The sequence below is a fragment of the Contarinia nasturtii genome, unplaced genomic scaffold, assembly GCF_009176525.2.
Source record: "Contarinia nasturtii isolate CC-2019 unplaced genomic scaffold, AAFC_CNas_1.1 Cnas_scaffold_2794, whole genome shotgun sequence".
NCBI lineage: Eukaryota > Metazoa > Arthropoda > Insecta > Diptera > Cecidomyiidae > Contarinia > Contarinia nasturtii.
Genome location: NW_022200111.1, coordinates 1 through 11159, shown reverse-complemented (window position 1 = coordinate 11159; position 11159 = coordinate 1). Strand labels below are relative to the sequence as shown.

General features: G+C 31.4%; 1 protein-coding gene across 2 annotated transcripts; it reads right to left on the bottom strand.

Moving 5' to 3' along the window:
* Positions 1-3622: 3622 nt before the first annotated feature.
* Positions 3623-6274, bottom strand: LOC116349038. Of its 2 annotated transcripts, none has more exons than XM_031780290.1 (5): positions 5975-6274; positions 5763-5892; positions 4901-5673; positions 4336-4783; positions 3623-4255 (listed from the first exon to the last, which is right to left on the bottom strand). In XM_031780290.1, exons 2-5 carry the CDS (start codon positions 5847-5849, stop codon positions 4079-4081), a joined length of 1485 nt encoding a protein of 494 aa, XP_031636150.1. In that variant the 5' UTR covers positions 5850-5892; positions 5975-6274; the 3' UTR covers positions 3623-4078. The 2 variants fall into 2 exon arrangements, with proteins under 2 accessions (XP_031636150.1, XP_031636151.1); XM_031780291.1 differs by having other exon boundaries at positions 5763-5889; positions 5975-6273.
* Between the last annotated feature and the right edge of the window lie 4885 nt (positions 6275-11159).

The following is an 11159-nucleotide window of genomic DNA, read 5'->3' as shown; positions in this document are numbered from 1 at the left end:
TTTAGCCATTAAATTTAAATGGTAAATGTTTGATCTTTTTTCACATTAAAAACGGCCAATTGTCATTTCAAATTGTATTGCAAAAGTTGATTTTTTCAAAATGTTTCAATCATATAACAAGCTAACTTAATTAAAATTCAATTAGCTTTTTACTAAGAAAAATTTTCTTTTATAAGTATTTTTCAATGGGACTGTGAATTGTGGTTATTAACCACTTTGCACTGAAGTGATTAAATAAACTTTCGCTTCACAGTTTCGAAATTTATATTTTTCGCATCATCTCATGCAATCTGAATAAATTATTTTAATAAAGATGAGTTTAATCATAATGAATACCGAAGCATTCGTATTTTGTTGTTATTTTGCGCTATTTTTTTTCTTCATTTACAATTATACAAAGTCCTGTCTTTATGAACAGACTATACATATTAAAATACAGATACAAATTAAATAGAAGCATAAAATAGTTACACAGATATAAATGTGAAATTTCTTTTCCCCAAAAACAATTATATAAAATAAATCCAAACGGAAATGGATATATTGATTGAAACAGAAAATAAATACAACCAACAAATAACTGATGAACACCACAAAACATTTTGAAAAAAATTCTGTAATATTTGGAGTTATAACGAAATGATACCAAAAAAATGTTAAAAACGCTGCAAAAAATCAACAAATTGTGTTTTATTTCGTCCATGTCATGTTTTTTTGACCGTTCTAGATACAAAATCGGCCCGTTGGACCGGAAAAATACATGATTTTGTTTATTTCACAAATTTTTGGATTCCGTTCTCATCTACCCAAATTCCGGTCATTGTCAAATTATAAAAAATCGTTTTTTGTAAATATTATGTACCGACATTTTTTTTTCTTGAAATTTGGCTTTGAAATGGCTCCATGTAATGACTGATCAGATCTGAAATATTCCAACTGGGTCACTTTATGGAGCCAACAGTTCAAAAATCCGTACAATTCAAATCTGTTATTTGAAAAATTTCACCTAGGTAAAAAAATCACAATTTTTCGACCAGTTGCCGAATTCGCCGATCAACTTTCCAATTATTATTATTATAACAACATAGATGGCCATGAGGGTTCAAGAGGATCACCAGCCACCAGTTTAATTCAGCCAATTATTACGCTCTGTAGTAAATTTGTAGATCGAAATGCATTTTTTGAACCGATTTGTATGAAAAATCAATCATTTTTCATATAGTTTTCTATATCGATATTTCAATGACCATTTCCGGCGAAATTTTGTACTACATCCAAAGAGCTAGCAAGCGAGCAAATGAGATTGGATCTTTAATTATCTGTTTTCACTTTATTATTTCAGCCCATTACTACGCTCCGTAATAAAATTGTATATTTAGACGTCTTTTTTCCAATGGACCGCTTCTGTACGTTTACGCTACTATCCGTAGCTTGTAATAATTACTGAAATTTGGAGTAGAGTAAAGTTATGGCGTAACACGTTCACGGAATGTTTGTTTTACAGTCTGGACTATTGAATTATTCTTTGACGATTAAAAATTAAAGTTCTATTTGATTTTATACGAACATTTATTAGTCTATCTTAGAGGAAAAAGGCCAAAGCACGGCAGTGAGAAAAACGATCGAAGCGCTCGCATCGGTTGCCAGATGAACTATAGCAACCCTATTGGTTGCTGGTACAAATTTGTGCCATTATTCAATGCTGCTTTGCCCAACTGTCACTACTGCCATGCTTTGGAAAAGGCAAAAACCAATTTTCTAGACATTTAAGTAAATTTTTCATTTTTTAATTTAGTATTTTTTCAAAAATATCTGGTTTGTGAACCATGAATATTTTGCGAATTTTTTTATTGGAATGCAAAGATTTAGTGCGATTAAAATGTATATTTAATCGATCTACGAGCAATTTGTGTGCTATTTACTTGTGGAATATTTAATTCAGCATTATTACGACGATATTCATCCCATCTGAAACGAATGCAATTCATAAAAATAAAATTTTTAAAACTACTGTATGCACAATCACCTTATGCATTCGTTTATTACTTCGTTTACCTTATGCATACACGTCCATTGGAAACTCTTTATTGCATCGATTAAATGTAATTGCCCAAAATTATCGCGCCTATTTTTCACAAGGTCCTATTTTAAAATGTTGTTTTATTGCGTGAATATTTTTCTGTTTCAAAGTATTTAATGTCTGAAATTTAAACTCTGAATAAAAACTTTTTTCATCTTTTCATATTCATAACATCTGTTTATTGAATTCATTAAGAATTGTTGAAAAAATGTGTGTTCTGGTAGGTGTCAATTTCTGGACTATACAAAAAAAAATCATGTATCTCGAAAAAAGACGTTATTGAGTTATCATTTTTCAAAAAAAAATTCAACAATGACATCATAAATCGAAGAGGCATACAATTTTGAGTCGGTATGCAAATTTTCAGCAACCTGAAAGATGTAAGTTATTCAGAATGGGAAGCCGGACTGGTTTTGGCGTAAAACTGGACTTACATAATTCACATTCAAATGTACCGTCGGCCAATGCGGCCACATGATCGTGGATTTCTAATGATCGAAAATCTAAACCGCATACATAAATCCGTTCCTTATGATCACTTTTCAAATGAATCGATATGGTTTTTGAATCCCGACGATTTTTTCCATTTGATCGCTATGAATATCGGTATTGAAAAATTTTTGGATACGAGAAAACCGAACATGACAATTATTTTGAAATAAAATCAAGTTTACACAATAAAGATACACTTTCAATGCTAAAATTAGTCAAAATGGAGAATATTGTATGTAATTGCAGTATGGAAAGTGTATCAAATCTTAATTTTATCTCTTAATAAGTGTCAGATTCGATTTTTTCATATTGAGTTGAAAAAATGCATAATAAATAGTTCATACGTCATATAAATGCGTAAAAACGTAATTTGTTTGTCCTTTGTTAATCTAACCCAAGAAAATACAAAACATACGTTTTGTGACGCAAAACGATGAAAACACGTATATACATTTTTGATACTTTAATTTTAAAATAATTGGCATGGTAACACTGAACTTAAATTCACTATTTCTAATTTTTAGACTGAACTATAACTTTTTTTAGACTCGACAATAATTGGACTGAATAAAAAATATCTAAGGTGGTACTCGAATTAAAAAAAAATATTACTCCTATTCTCGATTTAAAAATTTGTGATTTTTGCGCTTGATCTACAAGCTTTTTTACAAATTTACAAATTCATCCACTTGAAAATAAGTTCCATGTAGCTATTTCGAAGAAAATTGACTATCAATTTTCAAAAGCAATATAATTACTCGATACACGTCACAAAGTTCGCTTTTTCGGTATAACATTTGAAACAATCAATGTAAAAATCGGGCGTTACCACCGCGTAAATTCTCCATGCTGATGCGAATGATTTTAAGGAATATTTTAATGGAAATCAATTTTTGTTCATTTTTAAGACTTGAATTTCAGTCTTAATTCGTTGTGCATAAACTGCACCGCACTTCTGTTGAATGCAGGTTAAAAAGGCAAAAAAGGTCTGAATTCCAAAAGTTTATTCGTACTATTTGTATAAAGAAGAAAATAATTAAATGCACAATATGCCATCTGTTGTGCATAATAATTATGCATTAATATATTTTATTTCTTTCATTGGGGCATATGTTTCATAATTTTTCTGATTTTTTTTTATAAATCTTATAGAAATTCTTTATTGTATAAAAATGTTGTATCACCACTGAATTTCACTGAAATTTCTAGTTTATATTTTTAAGACAAAAATTAAATCGGTAAATCTAGCGCTTGGAAGAGAATGCCTTTAAGACCCTTTTCAAAGTAAACCAATAAATGCCATTTGATCACTGGTGAAAAATTTTCACGACCTTACGAAATAGATGTAATAATTACATTCATTTTCTTATTAAAAAGTTCAAAAAAAAAAATGATCCCAGCAAAGTGACTATTAGCATTATGGTCTTAATTTAATTCCTGCCATCCTTGGAATATATTTTCTTACGATTTAAATTAATATGTAAAATAGTTTCTATCTTCTGTTTTTCAGCGAACGAAAAATTTGATCACGGCAACAGTGACGATGCTTAATCCAACCGTTCCCAGTCCAAGTAATTTAAATTTCCAATAAAGTTGCTGACGAAATGTGTTTTTCTTTAAAAGTTCTTGAATCGTGTTTTGGCAAATGTTAATCGGAGGTGGCACAGCCAACTTTTTTTCGATCTATTCAAATAGATATCAAGATTAATCAATAAATTTGTTCTTTTTTTACTTTTTCCAAAACATCAAAGTTTAACCTTTACCTTTTGCATGGTTTGAAAGAGCCGGAGTGCATTTTTGCGTAAAAATTCAAGTTCTTGATTTACTTCTTGACGTAGTTCGTGAGATTCAAAGCTAATGTCGGCATTTTCAACAAATAATTCATGTTCTTCGACAAAATTCAAGGAAGATTTGATAATAACCAATTGTTTTAGGCAATTCGAAAAAATTTCAAAATACTGTTGAATGCTGGTGTTCTTCAGTTTCGGAATGGGTACCGATTTTTGTGACCATATTTTTTCATGAAATCTTAGCAAACCGAACAAAATTCGTTTACGTTGATATGGAAATTCAATACCAATCTCACGCAAACGTTCATCAGTAACGGTCAAAAATTCCGGTAAACCGATATTAGACTTGTAGAATTTGAATTCATTCTGTTTTGCTCGCATGCCACTTAACATTGTATAAAGGTCAGGAGAATATGCCGGACTGAAATAGAAGAAATTAAATGGATGAAAAAAATCAAACTGCACATTTTCAGCTTGATTGGATTTTTTGTTCTTTTAAAACGGAGAAAAAAAAAAATCCAAAAATTCGATCACTCACGCTTCCTTTTCTGGAAATGCATCTGGTATGTGATCCATGTACGTGTTATAGGAATAAACAGTGTTTGGCACATAGTCGACAATGGGATCCGGTGGAAATAGTGCAATAATCCGTGGAATATTTCTTGCTTCAGCCAATGCCTTTGGTGTATTACCAAAAATGTCTCTCATATCAGTCAATGCTCCGGCTTCGATAAGGGTTTTTGTTGCTTCGTATCGATCATTGTTGACCGCATAAAATAGTGACGTTTTTTCTTCATTATCACAAGCTTCCAATGTGGCTCGATTGTTCAACAACAATTCAATTACCGATGTATATCCATTTTGTGCAGCGTGCATAAGTGGTGTTTCGCGTCGTAAATTTGCCTTGTCAACCATTGCATTATGTTCAATCAACCATTCGCAAATTTTTCGTACATTTTCTTCTTCTTCGGGGAATACATCGCTATTGTCAGCATACAAATTAGGTGATCCAGAGCAGGCCAATATCAAAGCGGTCATATCATTTGAATTTGCATTTGTTTCGGCTTTCAATTCAAATAAGAAATATTTTATGATTTCAAGTTGTCGCTCTTGGCAAGCTAACATCAACGGTGTATAATTTGAACCATCCAAAAGTGGCTGATTTATATCAAGACGATTGCGATGTTCCATCCAAATCGAGCGAAATTCGTTCAGTCGACCATACCGAATAGCAGTACTCAAATCGTTTGCCAAATCTTTTTTTGGATCAACATAAACTGTAACATTATTCTTTCTGATTCGGTTCCCGTACTTTTAATGCAAATTACAGCAGCAAAAAAAATGATCGAATCAAATTAACATTGTTGTCTATGAAATTCAATTGTTTAAAATGTACTAACCTGATCATAGTCACTAGACATCATAAATCCTTCGTATTCGGAATCCTCCGAATCGGAATCATATAGTTCGGGCGGTCTTGGTGTCATTGTCAATTGAGGTTATGTTTAATGTTTCGTTGTGTCAATTCTTCTTTAAAAAAGGGAAACAAATGAAAATATTTTACCAATCAAATAAAATTCGCACACAAAGTATGCATTTAAAATGGACTTACCTCGGAAAAATAATCGTTCAATTTTTTTTTTGGCATAAAATTACAAATGCGTCCATCAAAAATGTCGGTTGCAAATAAAAAAAAGCCAACTGGATTAATTCCAGAGACAAATATGAATAAACAACAAAATTGGTTTGACGTTTGTTGACATTTCGTATCTCGGGTATTTATGAATTGTTTTCGTTTTGTTACCGTGTAAACGAGACCATATTTGCGAATAAACAATAAAAAAACGCAATAGAATTGAAGTGTGAGTTTGTTTGCATGTGTAATTTAGTCAGCATTGGCTCTCACTTGAAATAGTTTGAATACATACGTCCAGTGACGAAACAACAACAGACATTGTAACATCGATACTATAAAAACAGTGAAAGAGAAATAGAGAAAAAGAGAAAGAGCGAAAATTCAAGCAATGTGTTCGGAATGTGTAATGCGGCACGGGTATTTTGCCCTAGATTTTTCGATTTCTGTTGTATATTGATTGTGCGATTGTGTTTGTGAATTAAATTGAAATTAAAAATGTATATAATATACGTATATTGATTTTGTTTACATGAATTCTCAATTTTTGATTTTGGAATTTTGTATCAGGTGGATATCGACGATTTTTATTGCAATGTTATTGTGATGAACAACGGTGACAAATGACAGTGTCAAATATCGAACTGTAAACATTGTCACCTATCTTTATATATCCAAAGTGAAAATAATCGTTGAAATAAAAGTCCAACGCATCAATTAAACATACAAGTATAAATTATCATTCATGAATTTAATTAAAAATAGCTCAAAGTGCGTCAAGTTCAAAGTGATTCTCGAAAAAAAATAACGCATTTTAACATTGTGTCAAACATTCGAGAAACTTCGAGAAATAAACCGAAAATAAGTACCCAAAAAATAAAAAAAAAGAGACGAAAAGAATTTGGTGTAGAAAAAAACATCAATCTTGGTGCAAAAATCACTACAACAACAATTCACAATAACGGATCCAAATACATCTACACACGACAATCGAACAATTGAAAAATCGTTCGCACTGATGACGTCGGACCGACCTGTTTGGTGTGATTGTGCCTGTGCCATTGTATTTGTGGAATCTCATGCAAGGCCCAGTCATCATGATAAAAAATGTTGAATTCATTGAATTTACACGATTGATTTATAGTTTGCTAACGACACTTTTGAAAGTTGCTCGGTAAGAAAATAACGAATCATTCAATAGTACGATATATTTCAAAATTCGACACAAATTCAAAACCAACGATAACAATATATATTTAAAAAAAAACTCAAAATACCGACAAACGAGAATTAATAATTAACAAAAACAACAGAGGTACCAATCGAATACATAAAAAACCATAAAAAAAGAGAATAGAGTGTCTGTCTGGCTGTTACCGACTAATTACTACATCTATTCTTTTTGAATAGGGTATCAGTCAATTCGGTGACATTCACTTGAAAACATATCAGAAAAACGAAACTTTTAGTTTTGAGTATCTCCATTATTTGTCATTTTATGTGTGTAGATTCAGAGAGTTTTTTTGTTCTGTAGCTAACGAACCGGTCAATTTAAGTGGTTGCGGATATTGAAAGTCAAGTTCGACTAGTGCCATTTCATCTGTAATTCGTTTTTAGAATTGACGTGATTCTTCATTATTAGACGTGATCAGCTGACGGTCATTTGACGCAGTTGGTCGAATAATCTTTTGTTTTATTTAAATAAAAAAAAATCGTTCATATTGTACCCTAAAAAAAGAAAACAATCCTCCACCTCAAATCGCCCAAATATGAGCGCATCAGATACTGAATTATCCAACGTTCAACCATCTGCACCACGGTAATTTATTAAAGAAAAAGCAAATGTTTTCATTTATTTTAAACATTATTCGCCATCATTTTCTCGCACATTGAATCATTCATTTTGAAATTTAGCATCACTTAGTACAGTATAGTCCATTTTTTATTTATTACTTGGAATCAGATCTTTTTTAATCGTTTTGTTGTTGTTGCCATTTACGTGTCAGTATTGTGTTACATGTGTTTTGTGAATGAATCGTATGGAATCGTATAATTGCGTACTTTGTGTGAAAAAATTCAATATAATAAAAAAAATATGTCATCTTTCAGTCGGCATAAATTCATCTTCGTATACTTTACGGCACATGTGCCGAAAGTACATATTATCTATTGAAATTGACTTCTGAGTAGAGATTCTCTAGTGTTTGAATTCTACGAAGCATTCGAGAGTTCTTCATCTTCATGTGATCCCACTGAGATCTATGCAATATACGTAGAAATTGTGAAATAACTTTTTGAAAAAACATTTGATGACTATGAGAAGTGAGTGTGTTTTTGTTTTTCTATTTTCTACGAACTTGGTTTTTTTTTTCATCGCAACAATGTGTGTCCCTTCTTACTCTTGCTCAGAGTAAGAGTCGGCATTTAGTTTTTGTTTTGTTTTGTTTTTATTATAGATTGTTTGTAAAACAATAACAATGCACATGTATCGTACATGCGCATGTTCATGTCAATAACATACATACATTCGGTTCATTGTATATGTCGTTGTATGTGTGTATGTTTTTATCTACGTTTAAAAACAAAACATGTGATTTGTTCGAGCATCTAAAAACCCAATAACGAAAATGCACATTTATTTCAACTATTTTCATACAAGATGTACTACATTACCCGATCGACACTATATTCCACGTTATGGCATGTCCATTATCAAGTTTAGCCTAGATCAACGTGCGTTTACTTTTTTTTTGTTATTTATTTTACACTTTTGCCTTGTTTTCATTTCTTTTGCTGTTTTTTTTTCTTGTTCTGATGTTTTTTTCCCTAACGAAAACAATCTAAATTCATGCGTGGAGACATGTGCTCAAAAAATATATATGAATGTTGCTAGTCACGACACATTTCTCTCATTCTCGTCGTTTGAAGTTGAATGATAGAGAAATTCGCATAGTACTACAATTGTTATCACTTGGCAAAATCGCTTACTTACGCTCATTTACTACAAGAAGTTGAGCAAAACAAATCGAATTAAATAAAAAAAATATAAGTAAATATATGTTGAAAATAAAAGTTGTAAATCATTCATTGATTGATTATCTTTGCGATGCGTAAAATTATTGAATCGATTAATGACCTTTAGAGTAATGAAATCATTGCAATGAGACGATAGAAAATGTTGTGCTATTTCAATTTGTGTTAGAAGTATACATCGTTATTTTTCACTCATTCGGTTGATATTTGTCGATAATAACACTTGAGGCAAATTCATATATATCACACAAAAAATGAAATAAAGAAAAAACAAGTTGGAACATGTGCGATTGTGCCATTTTTCATAGATTGTTTAGTAATTATTAAATATTTCATCATTTTACTAGAAAAAACCATAGCATTTATGAGGCAAATGAGTTATTATCATATGAAATTGAACTACTAGAAATCCAATAAAAATTGTTAATAAAATTTCTAATAATTATAATTCCCATCTATTTTCAAAACCCGTTGTAACATGAGTAAAGACCTTTGTAAACAGCTGATTATATTGAACGTAAGTGCGACGCAAAAAAATATCAAAATACACAAGTATTCATATGTTGATTATGGCATAGCGTATTTTGTTTTTTTCTTTTCTCGTACTCATCGGGCTTTTTTGTCGTTGTCTTTGGTCACACCTCCAACTTTAAGTGTGGCCGCATGTTGTTTTGCATGACGTCACATTGTTTTTATCATATTTGTTCATGCCATCAAATCAGTATTTTTTTGTTTCGTGTTTACGCGCGCAAATGCTACTATTCTATGCTAAAATATAGAGTACATAACATTCAACATGAATTGCAAGTAAAGAGAGAAAAATAATTTAGTTTAATTGAAAACAATGCGAGAATATTCTTGGCATTTTATTTTTTGTTTTCTAGCTGGTCGTTTGAAAATTCTTTGTCAAGAGAGAGAGAGAGAGAGAGAGAGAGAGAGAGAGAAAGAAAGAGAAAGAGAAAGAGTTAGAAAGAAAAAGAGGGAGAAAGTGGGAGAAAGGAAAAGAGATTGTGACGTAAACGAATGCGAATAAGGAAGTAACGATTAAACCTTAACAATGTTGCAATTGTATGCAACAACGTGTTTATTGGTCTTAAATTTATACACAACAATGAAAATGTATAGTTTGAAGTGTGATGAATTTGCGTTTTGTCGATTGGCGATTCCATGGCACATGTAAAAATATGAAATCAATGCAAATAGAGTGTTTTTAAGATTTGCTTGTGGTAAACTGATTTACATTGCGTCATAACTTTGATTATGAGATTTGGTGAATATGTAATTGATGTGATTGAGTATGTGTGTGCATTGTGTGCACGTTGTCAAAGTGAGAGTAGATAATAAATATTTGAAATCGTGCCCCTGAAGTGTTGTGCCCGTATTCGTTGTTACGAAAAAAAATGAAACCCATACAATCACAGTTACAAATACAGTTCCATCCAATTAGTTGTAGTAGTATGTTTATTTGCGTCGCTGAAAAAGAAAATGATTCAAACAGTTGTTTATCATAGCAGTGAGCATAACAGGAAAACAAAATATGTGGCTAAACTTCGATTGCGATAAATTCGTATCGAACGATGAAGATCTACAACAACTACATGTCTCCGACATGTCAACAGAGACAGAATGGGCGGCCAATGAATTTTTGTTTTGATCATAATCGTCGCGTTTGCCGAAAATACATTCGTGCGAAAATCGCTTGCAATCATAGCAACTTATAAATGTAACATAAAGCTGAGCTGCCGATCAGTTTCTAGTCAAACTCAAACCGTGATACAGTTATTCTTTATTTATTGTGCAAAGACTCATTCTCTCTCTTTATCTCGCCACGAAACAGGCGATAAGTGCAATCGAATCGACAAGACATTTTGCGAAAATTGAAAAGAAAGCTTTTGAATATCGGCCAATTGTCGAAACTAATTTTAGTGAACAAAATTACCAAAAGTTAAATTTTAAATATTTTTGCTCAAAGTTTGAATGAGTAAGAGTGTGTGAGTGTGGTAGTGCATGTGAAAGTACAACGTTTCGTTTTTTGCTGCGCATATTATAATTTATTTATTAAAGAAAAAAAAAAAAAACAAAGAGGAAGAAATAGTTAAATTGTATTAAAGTTATACATCGAGTGTGAATA

Coding starts and splice junctions, on each gene's coding strand:
- LOC116349038 (XM_031780290.1), bottom strand. CDS start 5,849: ATGACACCAAGACCGCCCGAACTATATGATTCCGATTCGGAGGATTCC. Junction 5,674..5,762: donor TGTCTAGTGACTATGATCAG/GTTAGTACATTT, acceptor TTGCATTAAAAG/TACGGGAACCGAATCAGAAA. Junction 4,784..4,900: donor GCATTTCCAGAAAAGGAAGC/GTGAGTGATCGA, acceptor CTTCTATTTCAG/TCCGGCATATTCTCCTGACC.